The 24938-nt window shown below is 31.8% G+C and overlaps 4 protein-coding genes across 15 annotated transcripts in view; 2 read left to right on the forward strand and 2 right to left on the reverse strand.

Annotated features, from left to right (window-relative positions):
• Window positions 1-8715, forward strand: LOC143189978 (PHD finger protein 14). 9 transcript variants are annotated; one of them, XM_076394005.1, is made up of 16 exons: window positions 1-140; window positions 757-918; window positions 981-1126; window positions 1187-1335; window positions 1390-1719; window positions 1777-2051; window positions 2111-2415; window positions 2478-2742; window positions 3318-3520; window positions 3576-3786; window positions 3841-4039; window positions 4090-4186; window positions 6145-6320; window positions 6376-6549; window positions 6605-6713; window positions 8618-8715. In XM_076394005.1, the coding sequence occupies exons 1-16, from the start codon at window positions 80-82 to the stop codon at window positions 8627-8629; spliced, it is 2874 nt and encodes a 957-aa protein (XP_076250120.1). In that variant the 5' UTR covers window positions 1-79; the 3' UTR covers window positions 8630-8715. The 9 variants fall into 9 exon arrangements, with proteins under 9 accessions (XP_076250120.1, XP_076250122.1, XP_076250116.1 ...); XM_076394007.1 differs by having other exon boundaries at window positions 3576-3762; XM_076394001.1 differs by lacking the exon at window positions 8618-8715 and adding an exon at window positions 7162-7331.
• Window positions 8477-18291, reverse strand: LOC143190802 (uncharacterized). Its single transcript, XM_076395371.1, has 12 exons — window positions 18226-18291; window positions 16454-16668; window positions 16166-16394; window positions 15931-16104; window positions 12837-13020; window positions 12647-12783; window positions 12430-12595; window positions 12276-12372; window positions 10669-10713; window positions 10508-10616; window positions 10338-10456; window positions 8477-9108 (listed from the first exon to the last, which is right to left on the reverse strand). Exons 1-12 carry the CDS (start codon window positions 18289-18291, stop codon window positions 8742-8744), a joined length of 1908 nt encoding a protein of 635 aa, XP_076251486.1. The 3' UTR covers window positions 8477-8741.
• Window positions 18292-19517: 1226 nt separating this feature from the next.
• Window positions 19518-24505, reverse strand: LOC143189979 (uncharacterized). 2 transcript variants are annotated; one of them, XM_076394011.1, is made up of 11 exons: window positions 24314-24505; window positions 24033-24261; window positions 23805-23978; window positions 23566-23749; window positions 23374-23510; window positions 22774-22942; window positions 22604-22718; window positions 22505-22540; window positions 22331-22439; window positions 20513-20631; window positions 19518-20438 (listed from the first exon to the last, which is right to left on the reverse strand). In XM_076394011.1, exons 1-11 carry the CDS (start codon window positions 24436-24438, stop codon window positions 20078-20080), a joined length of 1758 nt encoding a protein of 585 aa, XP_076250126.1. In that variant the 5' UTR covers window positions 24439-24505; the 3' UTR covers window positions 19518-20077. The 2 variants fall into 2 exon arrangements, with proteins under 2 accessions (XP_076250126.1, XP_076250127.1); XM_076394012.1 differs by lacking the exon at window positions 22505-22540.
• A 190-nt stretch (window positions 24506-24695) lies between these two features.
• drn (zinc finger AN1-type doctor no) overlaps window positions 24696-24938 on the forward strand; it is a 155336-nt gene continuing 155093 nt past the window's right edge. Inside the window, exon 1 of one of the 3 annotated variants that reach the window (XM_076394014.1) lies at window positions 24696-24803. The gene's annotated coding sequence lies outside the window, so the exon portion shown is untranslated. The remainder of the gene's footprint in view (window positions 24804-24938) is intronic. The other 2 variants (XM_076394018.1, XM_076394016.1) reach the window with 2 other exon arrangements.

Raw genomic sequence — 24938 nt, forward strand, 5'->3', positions numbered from 1 at the left:
TCGGCATCAATCGTCATAGTTCTTCAACAGAAAAGAAGTTGAACAGTTTACACGAAAATTTGCACAAATTGTAAAGACGATGAAGCTCGGTTCATTTTTGGACGTCGCCAAAGATGTGGACTTCATTGTCAAAACTGCAAGTGAGTATTTAAATTATTTATTGTTGTTTATTCAATGTTTTTTATATTTTGAATCTTCATCATCTGACATATCGGCTGAAGCCGGAGCTGTGTGACGCCTAGATTTTTAAGGTTATGGCAGTTGATATGTCAGCAGTTGGGTTAATTTAATAAAATACGGTGTAAAAATGAGCAATGGTAAGGATTGTTTATTAACAATCTGGAATTTTATAGTATGTAAAGTGTTTGCCCTTTGAGCACTTACCGTTTTTACAGAACTTTATTGTGATTTTGCGTGGTTCAGTGGACTTTTTTTGCCCGTAAAAGTGGCATTTAATCAATACTTAACTGCTTATTTACTTTTATTATATTTATCATTAAATATCAAATATTCAAGAATATTAATAAATATGTTTATATTTGACTAAATCTGTAAACCTAAGTATTTCCTTTTATAGTTTTTTACATCTTTGTTGCTTATTTTATATAAGTTTTAAAAATTCGATAAATCATTATTTATTCAGAAATAAAAAGTAATTAAGCATCTTGATAGAATAACATCGCCTTGTTATTATTAATATTAAATGCTGTATTAAAACCTAACAGTTATATCACTAAATAATGGATTTTTTAACAGTCGAGCGTGATCCTAATAAACGAAGAGTGAAACCAGTAGAACAAGCTTGTGTTCTGGATTTTGATGAAGAAAGTAGTGATGATTCAGACTTTCGAATAGAGGATCATCCCGATGTCAGTGATGATGATGTAGATTCATTAGACAGTGGAGGTGATGATCATGGTAAGTTTCATCTCATTCAGAAGGAACACTAGTTTGTATATTAATTAAATATACAACAATAGATGATGAGAGCAGTGAGGTGGAATCTGAAGATGATTCAGAATTAGAGAAATTAGATGAACTGAGAAATCTTAGCCTGCCAAATACAAATGGATATCCCGCAGTTAATGATGTTATTGAACAAGCCAAGCTACATTCAAAGCAAAATGTAAGAACAGTTAACACAACTCAGTCATATCAATAAATATTACTTCAATTTTAATTTTAGTTTAACGAGAAAGGTGCACAGCTTCTAATATGTTGCGGATGCTTGGGTGATCAGAGTGATGGAATTAATGAAATTGTAGAATGTGACAGTTGTGGAGTTACTGTCCATGAAGCATGCTATGGCATATCTGATTCCACAAGTTTATCTAGGTACAATTTTGATTTTTTATTGCAGTACTTTTCTTTAAATTATATATATTTTAGTACTGATTCTTTGTCACCAACTGCACCATGGTTTTGTGAAGCCTGCAAAGCTGGTGTAAAAAACCCAATTTGTGAGCTTTGTCCAAATTCTGGTGGAATTTTTAAAGAAACTGATGTTGGTAAATGGGTTCATCTAATATGTGCTTTGTATGTACCAGGAGTTGCTTTTGGCGAGGTTGATAAACTAACTAGTGTGACTTTATTTGAAATGCCCTATAGTAAATGGGGAGCTAAAAGCTGCAGTTTATGTACAGATGAGAGATTTGCTAGAACAGGAGTTTGCATTGGGTGTGATGCTGGCATGTGTAGGACATACTTTCATGTTACATGGTATTTAATAAAAATTATTCTAAAGCTATAATATGCCTACTTTATTATATATTTCAGTGCACAAAGAGAAGGTTTTCTTTCTGAAGCGCATTCTGAAGAAGTTGACCAGGCTGATCCATTTTATGCTCATTGTAAGCTTCACTCAGATAAAACTCTAGTTAAAAAGAGAAAAAGGAATTATATGGCTTTCCAATTAAGAATGCATTATAGAACATTGGAATATGAAAAAGAGGGGCATATGGAAACCCCAGAACAAGTTAGGATACAACGAAAATTGGAGAAACAAAAATTACATTATTTAGAATACAAAAAGAAGAAACCACCGCCATGGGGTGAGATTTTATATTTAAAACCGAAATGTTTTATATACATCTCATTATGTTTTTAATAGTTCCAACTCAAAAGATGCCCAGATTGATCACCACAAGTGCAAGTGCTTGTAGAAAACTCCTTCGGAAGGCTGAGCTAATGGGTATTGATACTTTAGCTTTAGAGATGCATGAAGCTCAAGTAGCTGCCCTTGCTGATATAAAGAAAAAGTGGCATATTCCGCCTGCCTTCACTGTTGAATTTATTGCTTATTATTTGGATAGAAATGATCGGCTCAAGGAAATGAAGTCCACTTTAGAAACACTGATGGGTGATAATAAGGACTTGTTAGAAGAACAACAAAAACTCAGAACACAGTATGAAGAAGTAAGATAATTATATTCAGTAACATTGAAGCAATTGTCGATATTCTATTATTTCAATTACAGGTTTTAAAAAAGAGCACAGATATTAATGGAAAAAATTCTGATCTGAAAGCTACAATACATAAATTTCATTCAGCGATTTTGAGCGCCTGTCCCACCAAAAGTTTACCCAACATCGATGATTTGGGCAAACCACCAGTCACAAGGGCACCACAACCTATGATGGTACCTACGGCAGCTGCTTTGAAGATGGGTGTAGGGTTTCCACTTAAAAACATACCTAGTGGTAGAGCTGACCGGGTACTGAGCAATCAAGCTAAACCATCAGGTAATTTTTAATAATTTAATCTGACTTATAAATTATACTAATTCGAGAATCTTCTTCGCAGTTTTTCTCCGTTGAAATTTATTACACCAACTTAAATCTGTAGTTCTGTTCAGCTAGTCATGTCGCCCTTTGTTCTTTTACATTTTAAACTACGTTTATATATCCGTGTGCTTTTATTTCTTGATTCATTTTCCATCTATCAAGTGCCACAGTCTTTACGCTCAAATATTCTGACTCATTAACATTTTATATCACTTCATTGCTTTACTTCCCTTATTCATTATTTTTTTCATTTTTTTTTTTTACTTTTTCATTATTACCAGTTGTTTGTTGGAGGTATATTTGTACTATGCTGTTTTTGTGTTTAATCCATCATATATTTCCTCATTTAATGTTATTTCCTTCATCACTAGATATTTTTTTCTTGATTGATAAGTAATCCATAATATTTAAACGACTTTGATCATGTTTGCAGTTACTTAATCCATTGTAACAGTCTGTGCTGATTGATACTCTTAAAAGCTCTAAACTCGCCTTATTATATAATTATACTTATGAAACTATTTTTATTGTAGACCTTCTGCAACTGAATGAATGCGGAATCTGCAGGCAAAGAAGGGATCAACATTTGCTGGCGAAATGTGATACTTGTCATTTGTACTATCACATGAACTGCCTCAACCCTCCGCTGTCACGTTTACCAAAGAAATCAAAACTGTATGGTTGGCAATGTTCCGAATGTGATAAAACTTCGGATTCTGAGGTAGAGGAGGTTAAGGTTAGTTAATGATTATATATTCTTTACTTAACAATACATCTCTTAACATTTTTAGACTCCTCGACGAAGCCGCAGTGTTTATAGTAGAGAGAATCGATCAGAATCTATAACACCATCTACTCCAAAGCTAAAAATAAAACCAATGGAGCCGCATGGAGTACCAAATTCCACGGAAAATACTCCGGCTCAAGAATCGAAGAAAGATAGAAGACATTCATCGGCGAGTGATAAAACCAAACAAGGTACAGCACAAAAGGCCAAAAAAGGTATTTCTACCGTTTCCATAAGATCTAGTTACCAATCGTTTCCTTTTGTTATAGCAAAAAAACATCAGTCAGCATCATTTAGTGAGAGTGGTAAAAACGAATTAGAGGATATTGTAGACGACCCAGTTCCGGATGTAATGCCTGAACTACAAGCGTTGAAAGAAATGGAAGTGGTCCTGGATAATGGAATAGTGGATGCACATGAAGGGCATAAGTCGGCGAAGAAAAGAAGGAGAGAAAAGCATAGAAATAGGTAATGCAAATAAATAAACCTACAATCAGTTCTAATAAATCAGTTTGCAGGTACAGCCCAGAACTAGGCAAGGAGCACAAAAGAAAAAGAAAGAAGAGGAGTTTAGATATTGACGAAGATCTTCCACACCCTAGGATAACTATTAAGGTATATTTAATACACATATATGTTTCAAATATAACATTTAAACTCACTCATCTTCCATCTTTATCAATGCTAGATTTCTGTATAGGTCTGAGTTTCTCAAAATATCCAATATAATCCGAGTGTATTAATGTTGTCTTCATAACTGACGCCTTCTGTAACCTTGGAGGACAGGTTCAGTGGATGATTTGAGGTCTGGTGAGCAGAGGGCGTTTCTTGTAGATGGGTTTATTTGTGATTTGAGGTTTGACAGGATAATTAAAAAATTTTGTCTTCATTGGAGATTGTTCGCATTAGTAGATCAGTATGTATTTCCCAAATTAAAATAAAACTAATCTACTTAAGTTAAAATTACACTATACACTAAACAAGTTTACATGGTTTCATTCTCTTCTGGTTTCCTGCGTGTTGTCTCCGCGTTGCTGTAATTTAGAAACCTTATTTCATGTTTTAAGACGAAATCTTTGATCACTTCGTGTATCCATTGTATTTCGAGGTCATCGTGCAGCTTCGCTTCGTTCGCGTTCGCAGCTCTTCGTTGGTTATGTAGCTATAAGCATTGCTAATTAATCGTAGAACTTTGTTTTGGATACGTTGGATTACTAGTTGGTTTTTTATTTTAATACAACCCAATATTTGCATAGGTCCAAATTAGCTTTATGACATGTTACGTGACATGACATGTTTTAAGTCATGTTGAAAGTATCTTCCGACTAACTAGTAAGGTGGCTTGACTTTGAGTCTAATCTGCTCTGCTTTTTGTCTAAGAAAATGTTTCCAGTTTAACCTACCATCGAAATATATTCCAAGGTATTTGGCTGATTCTGCTTGAGGAAGTGGACATCCGTCAAGTGGAAAGTGGATTTGGAGCTATTAGGTATTTTCCAGTCTCTAGTCAATTTGTAAATCTTGTTGGCCTCTACTTGTACTTTTTCTACAGCTTTAGACATATATACATCTTTTACCATGATAACTGTTCTTTACATTAATACGTTACATTATTTTCATCTAACTTCACGAACTATATGGGAATTAACTAAGAATTGATTTTCTATGTCCTGTTTTCAATTGTTTTCAGGAACCAAAGCAGCATAGGTTCGTTCACTCAATATTTCTGTTTAAATATTGTATTTACCCTTTGGTGCTTTGGTTTTTCACTGTCATAAGTGTTTTTATAATGTTTACCCCAACCAAAAGGTATATTTTTGGTCGTTCACCAACATTATTCAAAAGAGATGATCAGTTGCATCATATGACTATAATATTAAAATCTACCCTTTAATATTTCATAATTTTGAAATGTCTTAATGGTTATTAGGTACTGGAATTAATTCGTAGCATTTGTTTATGTTACATAGGTTGAAAAAAATTATTGATAATATTGTTCATCATTCTCTGCAACTTTTTCTTATTTTTCGACCCTAAAATAAGTATCATCTTACGTCAAAAAAATTGGTCTGTTAATTAGACTGTGTCACTAATTGAAACAAATGGTAGTCAGACAGGTCGACACCTGGGGATTCCTTAGATAAATACTATAATGGCCTATTCCTCTTTTATATTATTGAATTTTGACTTTGGCATTTGACAGCTATTGATAATTCAGCCAATGATTTAAATAGTTCCATATATATAACTATCAGCTCAGTCATCTAGCAGTCCTTCATTTCTTCAGCACTCTCAGCTGTCCAGTTTATTCATTGTCTTGCATCTGTTGTCAAGAATCTTTTTTGTCAATTTTTTTACTTTTGTCGAATTTCTGTAGACTATTTTCTCATTGTTCTAACATTTTTTAAAATTATTTTATTACCAATTCTTATTTGGAATACATACGTTTAAAATTGTGTAATAAATATTACCAAATATATAACCATTTAACACTACTTATGGTCTATTTATTTGAACTGAAGATAAATGAACAAGACAAGGAAAGTAATATTGATCTATTTTTACAACTTTAGATTAAACCTATTCCACTGCCAGCTGGTGAAGTTGCTTCTGAATCCAACCCTCAATGTTTCTACGTACCCAATGAGGCCGATGACAATGCACCACCTCCACCACTGCCGAAATCAACTATAATCAATCGGAAATCATCGACGGAACTGCGCAAGACTAGAAAAAGTCACAGTCCTAGGTAAATTTATTATTTAAACATATTGTTAGATAATTTTTTCTTCATTCTTTTACAGGACATCATTATCAGATCCACTAGCAGTGCCTTTGAGGGACCCATTAGAAATAACACCACAGTCTAGACCGAGTAGATCCAGCGGCGTTTCGAGGCCGAAACTCCCGGGTGTCACAGTGATCAGCAACAGTTGTGACGTATGCCAACGAGATGGCAGTAATGCGGACTCAGTCAAGTAATAACTGACTAATATTTCACAAAACGTTTACTCAAGTTGGATTGAATTTCAGATGCGATGAATGCCAGAAGCTCTATCACTTTTCTTGTTTGGATCCACCATTGAAATCTTCCCCCAAAAAGCGCGGATATTCGTGGCATTGTGCTGATTGCGATCCCACTGTAAGTTAATTTTTTACATTATTTACTTAGGAGTTTCAATTCACTTTCAGATGCACTGACATATATCTAAATAATGTTTATATACACAAATCCCTAACATCACTAAATTATTATTAATGATATATGTTTCTTACTAAATTAGAGGGTTACATGCATATAGGATACAATATAATGTTTATACATACATTTTCATAAGTCTAACAAAACTTACTTCATTTCAAATGCAGATTAGTGAAGGAATCCTTGTATCTGTCTTCTTTTTTTTACTAGGTCATCAGATTGTTGATTTATTCAGTTAATGAAGCCTTATTTGTTATTATGACTTAAGCAACTTTAGCTTTATCAAATATAACAAATGTTATAAAGCAATATTTCCCTAGAAACTCCTTTATAAACGCTCAAGGCCCTGAACTTCAGATGTTTTAACATTTTTTTCGGTTTAAACTAGCTCGATATCGAACAAAGCTTGAACAGTTTGCATCAAGAGAACCAACGTGACTAAATTGTGATCCAAAAATCCAGAGTGCAGAGAGTGTCTATTTATATTATGTCGTCATACGTTTTATAAGCATATATGGACAAAAATAATTGTAACCCAATAAAGATATTTTTGGCAAATTTAAGAGTTTTGATTCCCTAAATGTATGTAACCCATAACAAACATAAGTCAGTAACATTTAAAAAAATAATATCGGTTTTTAATCTTTAAATTCCGTTAAGTATATATCTGAGGTAAGTCAAAGCTTTATTCATGAAGTGAAAATTATCACGTTCATCACAACCAGTGCACTTTTTCCAAAAAAAAAAACATTTTTTGAAGCCATAAAGTCGTTAAAGACAGTTATATGAGGTTATTGCATATACATATGTCATCATCGATCCGTTTTCGTACTTCACTTTTTTCGAAACCGTGTGCCAGTCAAGCCATACATTGATCACAACAACTGGTAATCTTAAGCTGATAACTGGAACTCTTGCAATGAAACCGCTGTTTTGAAACGGTTCCAAATTGCATTTTCAGTCAATTCGTATGCTAGCTGTTCGGAACAGTTGATTTATCAACTGCTAGGCTGTGTGAAAGTTCTTTTGATAATTCGAGCTGGGCTTTCATGCGATAAGTTTTTCAATTCATGGTCTTCGAACTTTATTACTGTCATCAAATCACCACTTTTAATACATTGAAATCGAAACCAACAATTGGGATATGATGGAGTAGTAACTTCACCAAAAGGTTCTAAAAGTTCCTAAAGACGATTTATTCAAATCAGAAACAAATGTAATGAATGTCAAAGATGCATTTCTGGTTATTACAATGATTCATGATTAGTCTAATGATCAGTGATACTAAATGGAAAATTGTTATTTTATGTAGAGCTGTATAACAATTTTTTACATTGATACTTCACATTTTCACTAATAGATGTAACTGATCAGCATACAAGTTAGTATCTAATAGTTTTTATGCGTTTTTCGTCCAAGACGTTGAAAAAGAAGTTAGTAGACAATAGAGCAAAAATGGTAGATTAGCACTATTTTGTAGCGTGGACCTTTTCTGTTGACCTAAGCAGGGATTTGTGAAAGCTCGTATTTTTTTATCGACTTGATACCAAAACACCTTAGCCGTGATAGTTTTAATAGTCGCTTTCCTTCTACATTTTTGACAGCAGCAGTTTCTTTATCATCCACTTTTTCATATTGGAATCTATAACGTTCTTGAAGGTAAAGTAACAGGACATAGGAATACAGAACCATGGATACATGTATTTTGATGGTAGATAAATTGTATTCAAAACATACAAATTTTATTACAAAACGATATTATTTTTTAAACAACACAATTATTCCAAATAAACCTTTTGAGTCAAATTTTATTTGGGATACTAATAACAATTACTTATTTTCAGGGTTCGGAATGAAGAGATCAATTTCAATAATTTTAAGATTTTTTGTTAGCCATTATTTACTGTATCACTCATAAAATAAAGATATATTTTGATCGAAAGACTTGTTTTGTTTTCAATAAAACATTTAATATTCGGTAAAATTGAACATTGAGATGTTGCTGAGAGACAACAGAATGTCTTGGTGCCTCTCCGGTATAAAAGCGTCTTCTTCGTCTTCCTTAATATCCCTCCTGGATAAATATACTTTAGCCGGATGATCACAATATTCGTTCATGATTTGTTGTAGTTTAGACACCTGATGTCTGTTGTAATTTGACACACATATCACAAGAAGTATGATGTCTTTGTTACGTTTCAGTAGTTTCTCCACTGGCCCCAACTGACATGAATGTTCGTACTCGCATTTGATGACGATCCTTCGCAGTTTGCTTATAAAGATCTTGTTCAGGGTGGAGAATAGTCGGTCCAAATCAATATGAACATTTTCAAATCTAAAATACAATTATTATAAATAAATCAGTTTTAATATACGTGGGTTTTGTGACAAGTACTTGAGCTTAATAATTTTTGTTTTTCAATGTTTTCCTATCGAAACTATGTCTTAAAAATTCAGTTACTCCAAACTATTGTTGCAGTATTTAGTATTTTCTCCCTAAACTATTTTTTTAGAACTGAGAAAATAACCCATCTATGGCAGATCCCAAAACAATAAAGTTGCGAGATAACAAATCAAAACCGAAAAAGTTTTACAAATATTATCCACGGATTTTCGATCTCGGATGATTTGTTATAATAATATTAATTCATTCAATTATTGTTCACTTCAATACTTCAGTCTAATATTTTATAATTGAATAAAAGAGCAGTATCCACAACTTTCGTTGAATTTTGTGTTAGTCTTATTTTTATTTCAAGAATATCTATAAAGTTCTTGATTCTTGTTATATTATCAATATTTTCTATCGACAGGACGGTCCTCCTACTCTTACGATAGGCGTGGGTTCAAATCCTGTTGGAGCATTGATGTACTTTATACTTGTAATTGTAAATGTCTTTATAGGCAACAGTAAAAAACCCGACAAGGAGTAACCATACCAGTAAGACCAGATGTCTCCTGGGATGGTCTCTAAGTTGGTCAGTGGCCAGTGGTTAAGCTTAATGCCGAGGGCCGTGGTTCAGAACCCACGTTAAACAGTAGCTCCAGTCTAGATAAACCCTCGTTAGTTCAAAGGAGACTTTAAAATGTATATAAAAAATAGTTCTGTTTAAATGGATATTACCTACAAATTAAAAATATCTATAGTTTTAGGTTGGTATTTTCCTACAGCCCCTGATACTTATACAAATAATTTGCGCGAAAAATGATTCAAGTTTTTTATTGTAACTTGTCTAAATATGAATCAGTCGCCAATCGTGTAATAATACCTCAAAAGACGAATAACTCTATTAAAAATCATTTAATATAAGAACGCCCACTAAAAAAATAAAATAGAAACCAGTTTTACGGTTAATCAATAAAAATATCGTTGAACCATATTAGCGAGTTCGTCATATTCCCGGTATTTTAAATTTTAAAAATAGCATCAAATATTCTATGAAAAATATTCTTGCGCGATGACCACACAAAAACAATTAAATTTAAATTAAGAGCAAGATCAATAAACAAAAAAATCCTTCAAAAAATATTTGGTGAGGTGTAATAATTCAAACAGCGATTTACCTGAATTCTTTCAGCATTTGCGCGTAGTTTATGTGGGAATATATAGCCGAACTGAGATCTTCGTTGTTCTCTCTACTTAAAATGTACAATGATTCTAACAGGGGGCATTTTAAGAATACCTAAAAAATTACTTGATGTATCAAAAAATCAACAAATATTATAAAACTTACATCTTTCAGAAATGTTCCATCGGAATAGGCTGGTATATCCAGGGTTAATTTCTTTAAATGCCTTAAATTATTTATCAGTTCATAGGCTCCCAACACAGCTGAACTGAAACTAAAAGAGAATTGTCTGCTAAATAGATAATTCGATGTGTTTAAACTACTACCATGGTATCCTCATAGAATCATTTTCCGGATCATTATATTCTGAACTGAAACAAATTTATTTATAAAGTTTTATGATATTAATGTTCGTAATAAATATACTCATAAAATATACGATATTATATTGAAAAGGGATAATGTAGGAAAAGTTAGATTATTTTATTATATTATTAAAAATTGTCGCCGAGTATTCTTAATTTATATGTATATAACAGGTTAATTGAAAAGTACCCGGCCTGACACATAGATGGCGCTACTAGAATTATATCCATATGTTTTTTAATTGGCCCTAACCTTCAAAAGATGCGTGTATAAATTTGATATCAGTCGGATAATTAGTTTGTGAACTATAGCATTTTGAGTGAACCAACTTTTGTTATTATGAAAAAAATTGATAAAAATGAATTTCGCGTGTTGATAAAATATTGCTTTTTGAAGGGAAAAAAAGTTGAAGCAAAAACTGCCCCAGGAAAATCAACCATCAAGGATTTTTATGCTAAGTTTAGACGTGGTGAAATGAGCAGCGAAGACGGTGAACGCACTGGCGCCCAAAAGAGGTTGTTATTGACGAAAACATTTTAAAAATCCACAAAAATAGCACACTCTCGTAAGGATATCAACTGAACGTGTACATCATATCATTCACGAATATTTGGGTACGAGAAAGCTCTGTGCAAAGTGCGTGCCGTGCAAGCTCACTTTTGGCCAAAAACAACGACGGGTTGATGATTCGGAGCAGTGTTTGAAGATGATCAAAGCGTAATAAACCCTAGTTTTTGCGTCTATATGTGACAATGGATGAAAGATCTCATCATTTCACTCCGAAGTCCAATCGACAGTCATCCGAGTGGATTGCACACGATGAACCCGCTCCAAAGCGTGGGAAAACAGTCGGCTGGCAAGGTTATGGCGTCTGTATTTTGGAATGCGCATGGAATAATTTTCATTGACTACCTTGAAAAAGGAATGGCCATCAACAGCGACTATTATATAGCGTTATTGGATCGTTTGAAGGGCAAATTCGCCGAAAAACGGCGGCATTTGAAAAAAAAAGAAAGTGCTACCGTGTCACAAGTCAGTGAAAACGATGGCAAAAATCCATGAATTGAATGAATCTTCGAATTGCTTCCTCATCCACCGTATTCTCCAGATCTAGCCCCCAACGACTATTTCCTGTTCTCAGATTTCAAAGGAATGCTCGCTGGGAAGAAATTTTCGTCGAATGAAGAGGTCACCGGCAAAACTGGGGCCTATTTTGAAGCAAAGGACAAATCCTACTACAAAAATGGTATCGAAAAGTTGGAGAGTCGCTATAATCAGTGTATCATCCTTGAAAGGAATTATGGTGAATAAAAAAAATAATTTTGTCAAAAAAATTTATTTTACTATGGTAGGCCAGGGAATTTCCAATTGACCCGTTAGGTTAGAATAAAATGATAATTCTGTCAAACTACGTTAATGTCTGTGTTAACTTTAGGAATTGCTCATATTCGATTTGTCTAGACAGTAGTATTAGTGAAAATATTGTTTTAATAATTACAGACCAAAATACCGTAGATAACAGAATTCAAGAAAAGTAATAATTATATAAAACGCTATTATTACCTACTTGTTACAGCAAGCAATTTCCAATTCGCTTAAATAAGGAGAATTATTAATAATATGCCTAAAAATATTTTTCTTTTCAGTTTTTTCAATATTCCCTTCTAAAATATTAAATTTTCTAAAGATTAAGCTGGCTATAATTCGGTTTTCTATGTTACCCTGTAAAATACACAAAGTTAGGGCAAGTTTTTTTAGTCCTTTGCAGTGTTTCGACAGTAAAATGTCGATGGCTGCGTTCACAAACGTCGGATTACACACCCGACTGTGAACGAATGACAGTTCCTCGAATTGGAGTTGTTTGAACAAGTTTTTTTCGTGGATCTCCTGAAATTGGGACGCGTTAAAACGGTGATGAAACTCAACTATCGGACTTACTAGCGAGTTTTTGTGGTTGCACGGATTCTCGCACAGGAACGTCCTGACGATGTCCCACGATTTTTCGGTTCTACTTTCGAAAACCCCCGATAGAGATCTCTTCTTCAGCGATCTTATTTTAGGTACCCTCGTTCTCACTTAAAGAAATCTTAATTTTACTTGACGACGATCGCGGTGGCTGTGAACTTACCGTAATAAAACGTTGATGCCACGGTTCGTTTTCTTTCGAACACTAGGACGAAACCAAAGGGTTTGTAGTCTGGGAAGGGTATGTTGCTTTTTGATTTAATGACCAGCTTTTTCAAATTCAATAAATTAAAAGCTATGTAATCGTAACGTAGTGGGCGGTTGTCATATCGATCGGCATCGTACAGCTGTAAAGTAAACGTATTTATAAATATAAATTTTAAGTCCTCGTAATATAACACCAGAAATAACTAATACATACGTTAAAAAGTAATCCATGTTTTCTAAATTATAATGTTTAAGGTAAATTTCGAGCATTCATGATCGTTTTTCGTTTAAAAATAGTATGCGTTATTTAATCAGGTTTTTAAAAAAAATTGATGTGAAGGTGTTGAAAGTGATTAGAAATACATTGGCGAAAATATTGGGATTAATAATTTTAATTAAAAAGTGATCAAAGCAAAATAAGTTGACAAAAAATGGTTCTTTTTATTTATTTTTTATTATTTATTATTATATTATATTTTAGTTAAGCCATAGTTTTAATGACGAAGGTAGGATTATTAAGGCAGCAGAACGCCTCTCTTACTCAGGGCGACTACAATGGCGATTTCGAATCTTGTCAATGTATGAATGTACTTTATGTTGATAAGCGTTTAATATCTGATAAGGAACAGTGATGCCAGAAATCAGGCTGAGTAAAACCGGATGATCTCCAAGCTGGTCACTCGGATGTCAGTAGGATTAACGCCGAGGACTGTGATACGAAGGCCACGTAAACCAGTAGGTGATAAAAATGTACTCTAAGGTGATTCGAAGATTCAAAGAGTGTTGAAGACTTATAGATAACTGACAATGAAATAACCGAATCAATGCTGCATGAAGATGCGACAAATATTCCCAACTATGCTCCATTATATTTCTTTGTGTAAAGAAACATATGGCTAGGCGCATTTATTGGCATTTTTCTCTCTTTGTATGCACCAATAGATAGAAAACGTGTTGGTTTGGAAAATAACCAGAAATAATAAAAATTAGTATGCCACTAATGGACCAACACTGTCATTGTAATGCATAACCGACTGTGGTATTTGTGCTTGCTATACCAAAAAGTGGAGTTTTCGGCTGCATGTAGATCTGATATGACAATATCAAACAAAAAATAATGGGCTAGACCCATGGAACGATCAACAGTAACAAGCAAAATAGATTGACCACATAATCTGCATTTACGAGTTACAAACTGTAAGGTCCAGAAGATCCCAGGCCATATTTGAATTAATTTGAATGTAGAATTGAGGGATTAAGCCCAAATCCAAAGTTATGCTCTTGCTTAATTACGCTTAACCTAGGGATGCCTAAAAATTATCAATATTTTTGGGCGATATTTTTATATATAGCACTTTCAATAAAACAGCCAATGTGATGACGTGCATCAACACCGTCGAACGTATTGCTAAATTCAATTCATAAAAACGTAAAAGCCCTCGGAGCATATTTCTTTCCCATTTTACTAATTAGCATTACTCCAGCGAAAAAGAAACAGAACGAAATCTAATGCGTCTGAGTATGTAATGAAATCATTGTTATATGTCAATATAAATGTAATAAAAGAGCTCCAACCGACAAGCTAACATATTGTGGCTAATTAGTTAACTGTAGTTTAAGACCTTAATAAGCATATATAATAAATATGCATTAGATGCACTAAAATAAATTATATTTTACAAAAAAATGTTTGTTTAATTATCTTATTTCCGTTAATAAAGATCAGCCGATAATTAAAAAAATATATATTTATATTTCTCAAAAATTATAAAAAAAACCTTTTCATCATTTGTAATAAACCTTTTAAAATGGTACTTAATTTTAAAGGTTTAGTTTATTTAAAAATTTCGGTATTTTTATCAGCGGCCAACACCTCACCGCTTGATCATGCTTTGCAACATGTGTTAAGTATTTGCAAATTTCTAATTACACAGGTCTACAAATTCGAGTTCACTTTTAGGACGCGCAGACAATGACTCAACGTTATTTAATGCTCTAAACTCAGATCTTCAATCCGCTTGTTGGGTTTCTAGGCCTAATATTCGAATTCGCGCATGGTGGCAGCACTGCGCTCTCATAATGGCTATTATCTGACGACATTGCTTTAAACATCATTTGGCACCTATTTTTATGCTGTGATTATGCTTCGGAACTTGTGAAAATGCCGAGACAACATAGCCAAGTCGATTAAAAGTATTTTTGTTGCGTTTATGGCAAAAATCGAAAGACGATGTCACGGATTTTGGAACGATTACATGATGAGTGATTACTGTTGGACCCTACTGCGTAAACCTAGTCCCAAGCAGTATAAAATATTCAATTCAACCTCTTTTCATTTCCAATTTATATTTTTTAATTCAATACATAGCTGTTAATTATCAAAAATAGTAAAATAATTAATTTATTGAATATTCCGAAAACTAGAACCAATTTTAATGTACCTTACAAACAGCTTTTGGTTGCTCAGGTCTAAAGTCGTGTATAATTGTTGCTAGTTATAACACTAGTTACATCTGCACATTAGATGTAGGTTTCTACACTAATTACTGAAGCAGTTGAAGAGTAGATAAATGAATAGCTCCAAAACCACCATGGAAGAGACATAATACTATCTATTATAATCTATCATAATCTTATCTAAAAAGATAAGAACATAATGGAAAATACTATGGTTAACCTTAATTTATACCATTTTCCCAATAAATGTATTTTTAAGCGAAAAAGAATGATAAGAATTGATATGATTTGGATTCAGCCCTTCAACTTACCTTATAAGCTTTTGTTTATTTTTTGTTCCATTCTATGGCATATAGCTGATAGATATTTGGACAGAAATATTGAAGAAGTGCAAAAATATATAAATGAATCAATAGCTTTAAAACCACTATTGACTAAACATAATCCTATCTATTCAATATCCATATGTTAATAAAAAGATAAGAAAATAATGGAATATATTTTGGTTAAACCTAATATATACCATTTTCCCAATAAATGTATTTTTAAGCAAAAAAATTATAAAAATTATTTTTTAAGTCATATATACACACCCAAAGTTCTTGCAATCCTATTAGCTTATTGAAGAATATGTAGTAAATTATTGCGAAGTCTCTTCTATATTTCGAAATGAATTTTATACATAATGATCTCAGCAGAGCCAAATTCTCGCTGTAGGCGCCCTGAACAAATTGACTGGCCTCAACCGTTACTGCCAGCTTTCTCAACTGAAATACGTTCAAGGGTATATAATCTTACATAAGCGGAACATAAATAAACCGTGCATACCTTCTTGTACAGTACGGCGTCCTCGGGTCTCATCCCCAGCTTCGTGTCCAGGGCCCGCAATTCCTCCAGCTGCGGCAGCAACTGAACGATGCATCGTAACTCTTCCGCGTCGATCCAATACAGATTGTTTACGTTCAGAAACTTAATGTGTTCGAAACCGACGTGATCGAAAAGACACTGGTACAAGTTCTTTTTGTAAACATCGATGCAAGAGCACAAATCAAAGTTCCTGCAAGAACAAAACGTTGGAGGGGTTCTCTGATAACTGTTTAGTCATTTTTCACTTACTTCACTACGTGTTTGTCCCGTAATAGATAAAGCAGGTCGTTAGAGGAAGCGCACAGGTTCATCAAATCGTAGGCGGGCAGATGTCTGGCGATCTCTTCCCATAGTTCACAAGGAAACACGTCCATGTTTTCTTCGGTGTACACCAACCCGATGCGAATAACTCGGTGGAGCTGGAGCGTTTGAAAGGACGCCGATTGCAGGATATCGTCCGAATTCTATTTTTATCCGGACTATTTTAGAACGCATCGTGAATTTCGAAGGTCCACATGCTCGGTATATTCGCAAAATGTTCCTTAAATAACTTTCAATCAAAACATTCGTACAATTTCATTCGCTTCGATCTGCTTATAGACGAATTACGTCTTTCGACACCCTCAAATTGCTTGATGGTTGTTTATTGAGTCGCATACACCCGGTATCTTGTCAAAGTTCAGTATTGACAACAATGAAATTGCTTATTCGTCTGTCACTCATAACCTCCATTAAGAGCGACCTCCCTACTAACTTGGCAATGACCTTCTCAAATGAGTTTCCATAAATATCAGGCAAAATAAAATATATTTTCCTTCAAAAATTAGAATACTCTGTTAATACATTTTTCTACCTATTATACGTGTATATTCACAAATTATATAACGTTTTACGTGTTAAATTGTATTCTTTATTCACATTTAATATATTAATGAATTGAATTAGAAATGAAGCATATTACTGGACGTTGAATTAATCCGTAGTAGCTACCGTAAGTTCCGTTATATTTCGATACATTTTATTTTGTTAAAAGGTAAATTACAATTTTCTTAGATTTTGTACAGAATAAGGTGTATTTGTAGATATTTGTTTACTATTTTAACATTATAAAGTGCTGCTATAACTTTATCATGTCAAAAACATTTATCAAAATATCTTAAACGTAGTTTAAACAGTCAGATGAAAAGTCGTATCCGATCCGTCAGTTTGTCCAGATGTTACTTCGTTAAATTTACAACCAAAATCGAGCAGATTTGTCGCTGGATTCGTCTCTCAAAAAAATGTTGAAAAAGTAGTAAATAGCGGTAGACAATATTTTAATTTTAACCTATTTTTCAAATGCATTTAAAATAAACAAAAACGCTATAAATTAATTCTGATCATGTATTTCGAAATATAAAATATATTCATCCATCTTTGATATAGTAGGCTATTGTCAATTGGAATGTTAATAAAAGGAGTAATTTGATTTTTTTCTAAATAATGTCTTAAAGTAAGAATTATTATGTTATATTTCATAATACATGACAATTTGATAAATAATAATTTAACGAATAGCATACCTTTTATTTCTAATAAAGCATATTTAACACAAATTAGTTTAGAATTAATAATTTCATATTAATAACGAATTATTAATAAACGTCTTCATATTTCAATCAATCCCTGACAATAAACATAAGGAATTAATTGCATTTTAAAAGCAATAAATATAATGTAGTTACAATGAGCAGTAACACTATAAGTTGCAGTGCATAATATAGCACAAAATGGTAAATGTATTACTGATTAAAGATTTTTTTATGCATAAAATCTGAACATTATTTGAAGCTACTAAAACCAAAATAATTTTAGTTAACAAAATATTATTAGTTATTTTAGTAAACCAACTAATATATATTGAGTAAAGTGGATATTTCAAGTAAAAATAAACTGTAAACGGAAACTTGGTATACTGTAATAAGAAAAATAGATCGAATATATGTTTTTAAACAAAAATGTTTTACTTCAGAATTGCCTACCTGGCTAAACGCCAACTTATTTAAAATAAATAAATCAACAGCATTTGTAATTGATATTCTAACCATAACATACTTATGTATATATAAATATATATAACGTAAATTAATTGTTACAAATTTCTCTAGGTTGAGATATATCATGAGTATTTAATATATAAATATCATTAGAATCACACAGTTCTAAAGTTTGAAAGATAGCTTAGCTTAATTTTAAACACCCTATAGTTTCTTCTGGCAATCACATGAGGTTGATTTTTAGTAATCCATTAGAAATAAGATGCCAATAAAACTACAATCCATGAACCAAAACATTCATAAATTGTGATCGCTAATTTATTAAAGAAAAATCGATTTACGTTGATGAACTTATATTTTCAAAAAAAAACAGAAACCATTTAAGAAGTAAAATCATGTTGTCATAGTGTCTTGCTTTTTTATGGCCCATTGAATTATTAAGAAACCGAAAGGATGGTCGAAAGAAATCTTAAAACTTACTCGATGTTTTTTTTACGAATCACTTATGATTCGGGACAGGACGGAATTAATACACCACTTATGGCCTTGGAACAAGAGAAATTTTATTTTGATACCTGGTAATTTATACCCACTCAATACAAGTTACAGCGCCCTCTACTAACTTTTCTTCCTCCTTTCTATACTGGCTCTTGTCGAGACAAGTCATGTATTTAACAGTTTTGTCCCAAAATCACCTATTTACTACTCCAAAAATCTCAACATTATTGAACTGAATGCTACTCAGTGTTTCCATGTATTTATAATCCTCACCATTTTATCCATATACACTTTTCCACACAGGAAGCGCCTGAAACATCTTTCTGGGTGGTTCTATTTTATCTAGTATTATATATAGATAAAACGGTATAATATAAAAAAAGCAATTTGTTTAATGCAAGCTTAGTTTTAGAGGTAAATTTAGATGAAGAGCTATACAACATCCATCAAATAGTCCAGATATTTTTCCATGAAGTTATTATTTGTCATTGTCTTATTTTTTAGCGAATAATAATTTGAATTATTTTATTTGTTTTTATATTTAATCCCTAAAACCAAGGATCTATTGATTTTCTATATAGTATGCCTAAATTTATATAAAAACACATTTAATTTTTTAAAACTCGATTTATTATTATTCGGTACAAAACTATCACGATTTGTATAGCATCAAAATGATAATGTTAAGTAAATTTTAAAACATTTTCAAGCATAACGTTTTCAAAACAAAACCAATTATGGTAAATGGACAAACGACAAAAACGAATAACTAAAACCGATTAACCATATCAATATCATTTTTATTAATTTACTAATTTACAACTGGACAACTCAAACCAGTTGTAGCATTAATATTAAGGGCTGATTCAAAAGTAAAAAAGTTATCGCTCAATTTAAAAGTAACAGTGAATATCTCCTAGAAATCGTCAGATGAGTCAAAACATTTTTTTTATACCTCTCAATTATACAATTTTGTTAGAGCATTAAATATATTCGTTCATTATTCATTCCAATATTATGGAATTATTGTTTAGAGAGGTATTAAATGATTAACATCTTGACCTCAATATAGTCTTTAGAATTATCTTGCAATATTATGTCAAAACATCATCAAAATGAAAAAATGATGATGTTATGATAAACTTAACTGTGCAGAATAAAGATGCTATGAAAACCAAGCAGGATAATGTTTCTGCTTAAAATGACTGTAATAAAAACCGTTGTTTTGTTATAACTACTATGTTTTAATAAGAAATATTATTAATTAATCATTATGAAGATATTCACATATACTTCCACATTTGGTAATTAAATGTTAGTCTAGTTATATGGCAGTTCATTATCTGAAATCCTGAAATTTAACAGTAGAGATGTTCGTATCTGACGAAATAAATTCCCTATGTGGAACAGGTGGTTCCAAATAATTTTTACTATTTTGAATCAGATAATATTTGACATAGTTATCTTTCTTGTGTTCGTTCAATATATCCTGCAACTTGTTTCTCACTTTCTTCGAAATTGTATTGATGGAAATGAATAAAAACATCACCTGTTTGTGCTTTTGGAGAAAATTATCTAGAACGTAGGGTGTACACGCACCCTCCGAATAACAATTGACGTAGATTCTTCTAAACTTTTGGGCACTGTTTTCTGTTAAGGCCTCAATGAAATCTCTTAAGCATAGCCGTTGATTATCTATTCTGTAAAATCAGGTCATATTAAATGCATATATATATATATATATATATATATATATATATCCAGTATTACTTACGAGACATCAATTAAAGAGTCCGAAATTGTTACAGCTTTACAAATGTTCTTATTTAAGGTAGTATTAGTACCACAGCTAACGATTTTCATCGTCGCCAAGTTTTTGCAGTTTTTAACAAGCTAAAATAAAATTAATAGAAAACATGAAAATATATCAATAAATTTATCTTAAAAACATTTTTAAACATAGGCAACTGGTGCATCAAAAATTTGTTGAGATTTAAGTAAGAAGGAAGTATATAAATGACTAGAGAAAAGTCATTCAAATGAGAGGTGTCCTAGCTTTCCTTGAACGTTAAAAAGTGACTTTATTGTTTTTTTATTTATTATATTGTCCTTTCAACATTTCTAATTGGAAATTAGATTATCGCTAATTGGATGTTACTGAGACGATCTAGAATTTATTTTATAGTCGAAATAAAATGTTCTGTCCAAACAATATTCGGATAGGACAACGTCCGTAGGTAATAATATATAATAAAATAATACACCTCCAAATGAGTATGATTAATATGGCCATTACGAGACAAGTGCAAGATGGTACAGAATAACAGAAAGCTCAGCAAGAAGGTACGTGGAATGTAAAAACATATAATGGGAAATGTGGAAAACTATAAATCTTAGTGTGTTTAAAGATAAGTAAAAGATTTCATTAAAAGTAGAGGTATAAAAATGTATTTATTTTTAATTTAGTTTTATTTGATATGATGTGGTAAGTGTAAATGTGGTTCTTGTATAATAGCTTTTAGCTAAAGTATTACTAGAAACTAATAATTTGTATTATCAATAGAATAGATAACAGACATCTTATTTTTCCCGTATAGTATTGAACGGATGAGACCATAAATCCGTCCAGTTGAAAAAAAGTGAAAGTCAACTTAAATAAACCATGTTGGCTGATTTCTAGGTGATCTGCGATTTATCTTAAGCTTTAACGCCATTTTTAATTGAATAAAAGCGTCAGAAGAACTTTGTATTAGATAATATTCCTCATATCATTATTTTTGCCAGTTTAATTTCACCCAGATCTATCGCATAGGAGAATTTATTTCATGAAGCCTTTAAAGTGTAAGCAGATCTATAAGGTTTTTTACCATTTGGTAATATTTTACTACTATCTAGTTTCTCTTTGCAATATTAGGTGATACTAACCACTGAGCTAAATGCAATATTCTACTTATAAGTTTTGATATGTTCACTGATAACATAGACTGGTTCATGTCGGCAGCTTGTAGTTTTTTAACCTGTTATTTACATAAACAAATTACACTATTGAAAAGTGTTTAACTATAATGATAACTGATTTATTTTGATTCAAATTGGACTACTGACAATATATAGTTCTAGCAGGACTGTATTTTGCTATGTACATTAATGAGACATAAGTAAAATGCTCAGTTTGACCATGATAGAATATTTTTTGAGAGGATATCTGAGGTCGCAGATCTGTACCGATAAGTTCCAAACGACTGATACTTTTAAAGTCAACACAGTCACCATTGATCAAATCTATGTGGTATTGTCATATAAAGTTGGACTATATGCGTGCCACTATAAGAGCCCACAGTGGATATTTAAAAGAAGTTACATAAACATAATATAGGAGACTTTCAAATTAAGAAAAATAATAATCACACCGATTGTTTTATTCCATTTCACTATTGAACCACATTTTAATTCATCATTTCTTAAACACAATGTCATACATCACAATATCAAGTCCCATTTATTCCAAACTCAATAAACACAAAAAAAAATATTGTGATAGTACTCGTAACAGGTGATTTAAATAATATATGCTTAAATTTCGGGTACTTACATCTATAAGAAATTCGCCTTTAACGAAAACAGGTACCTCCAATGTTATACTTCGCAACCGTTCGAACTGAGATATGAAGCCATAACCATCTACGATAGAGACATTGCAACTAAAAAAGGAATAATATCAAAGTAGGTATTTTCGATTAAACTAATACTAAATGATATTTATTACGTAGGTTCGGATTTTTCCAGCGCTGTATCATCATCACTAGAAAGAAAATAATGCACCACCACCAAAGAACGAAATATAATTTAAAATCGTATATCCTACCTAGCGCAACTGATCAGCTCCAATTCAATGATGTTTCTACAATTTTCTACGACATCTTTAAAAGGATAATTTTTGACCAAGTTTTCAACATTATGTTCCTTACTTGTATGTTGTCCTAAAAGGTACAGCACATCATAAATTAATCGTCAATGATTATTTGGTTCACTAACTTTGTAACGCACAGGATTTAATACCAAGTTTTGACAAATATTTCGAATTCGGTGATTTGAGAAACTTCCACGTTGCCTCTATAAAACTTTTGTTACAAAAACACTTATTATGACAAAAATTCAGTTCACGAAAATTAACCTGTTTGATATCCCTCTTCATATAAATTTCCTAAAACAATATTGAGTAAATAAGCCTAATAGACCTTCAATATTCATACAGTAAAACTTACTAAAAGGAATATATTAGGTCGGAAAAAAAGTAATTTCGGTTTTTACTAATGAATAGGTTTAAAGTCGCGTAGCGAAGCCGTACTATAATGCGTTTGATAGTCTAAACGACATTATATTAAAAACGAAATTGTGATAAATTAAAAACGAAATTGTGATAAATAGATTGGTTGGGAAGTTGTGATGCATCCACCATATAGGAAGAAATAAGAGAGTAGTCTTGGAAGAAAATTGATAAAACAGCACATATGTCATTGCCTACTATTTAATAAATTCATATGAATAAATTTGCTTTGAAAAATATGAAAACAAAGACATTGATTTTTCTCCAACCCAATGTGATTTCTGAGCAGGTTTTATTCTAAAAGTTACCTGAGAAGATTTAACATCAAATGGCATTTCACATTGGAATTTGCGCATTACATCCCATGCAGCTTCTACTTCGGTTTCAAATGGTTCAAACAAAGATATATTTTTGATGGGAATAATTTTTTCAAAAGGGCATTTCACTAGAACAAATAATCAAATATTATTCTATACCAAGTCATGCTGAGGAACTTGTACCATAAACTACAACTATTGACTTAAATCTACGTGTTTCAAAAACTTTGGCAAGTGCAAAGATTTTATAATCCAGAAAGGGTATGTTAACTTTTGATTTGATAACAAGTTTACTTATGAATTGCACTTTATATATAATTGTGTCATAGTTTATCAATTCAGATGGACGATCGTCAACATCTTCAATCTAAAATTAATCCAGTAAAAAAGTATCATATAGATAAGTTTTAATACAAACTTACCCATAACTCCTGCAATGCAACAAGTTCTCTAAAGATTCGATACAAAGAAGCAACAGAATTGCTTCTAGATATTACTTTTAAACAAAACTTTCGCAAAAGGTACATATGGTTCTTAATATACTTGGGATCTATATCACAATGCCCAGTTGATACTGAAAGTGCCAATGTTCTGAGCTAAAACAAATCATATTTTTATGACAAGTCCATAAAACTTGGTTATGAACTAACATTTTCATATAATTTCACATCTTTTTCGCGAATACTTAATCCAGTGTCCAAAGCATATAATGCCTCTAATTTGGGTAATTTTTTAAGTAATGACCTTAATTCATTCAGTGATAACCAGTAGACATTATTTATATTTAAAGATCGAATTAGGTCATAATTAACATATTCCAGGAGAAATCGATTCACATCTATAAAGGTAAACTTGTAATTGCCACTAATATCAAAACTCCTTAAATAATTTAAATTAGTAGTAAATTAAAGCAAAAAAATATATAACTTACTTTACTATAGATCGTTCATGTAATAAGTATCTAAGATCTTCATAAACCTCACAAAAGTTAATAAGATCTGAAGCAGTTAAGTAACTGAATATTTCTATCCAAAGTTCCGTAGGCAGATTATTCATATTGAAAGAGGTACTATATTTTTAATCACAATTGTTTTTTTTTATCTAATCAGTTGTCAAAAACATATGGTGATATAGAAACAGCTGATTGTCATATACAGGACTACCAATATTATCATTAAATATATTTATTAAAAAAATTATTTATTTAAATTTAACAATCATTGAGTAGTTTTATGCTAAATTTAAAATGTAAATATTTGCAACATATTTACTTTTTATTTAATGTACGAGGCAATTTAATTTCCGAACGTACTATATAAAACGTCAATAAAGACCAATGAAAAAGTATTTATCACGTGACAAGATATTTTCTGTTTGTTAATACTGTCTCTCACTCCATAGGTAAAATTAGATTACATTTGGTAAGAATCCATTTACTTGATGCAGATTTAATCATATTGAAAATATTAAAAGGTTCACTATTTACGTTGATACCTAAAATATGTCATTAGGATGTGCTTCGAATTATGTCATTTCTTTGGATGTTTTGACAACCA

This window comes from Rhynchophorus ferrugineus, unplaced genomic scaffold, assembly GCF_030347505.1.
Source record: "Rhynchophorus ferrugineus isolate W39M unplaced genomic scaffold, kcgeb_rfMv2 rfM2, whole genome shotgun sequence".
In the NCBI taxonomy this organism is placed as follows: domain Eukaryota; kingdom Metazoa; phylum Arthropoda; class Insecta; order Coleoptera; family Curculionidae; genus Rhynchophorus; species Rhynchophorus ferrugineus.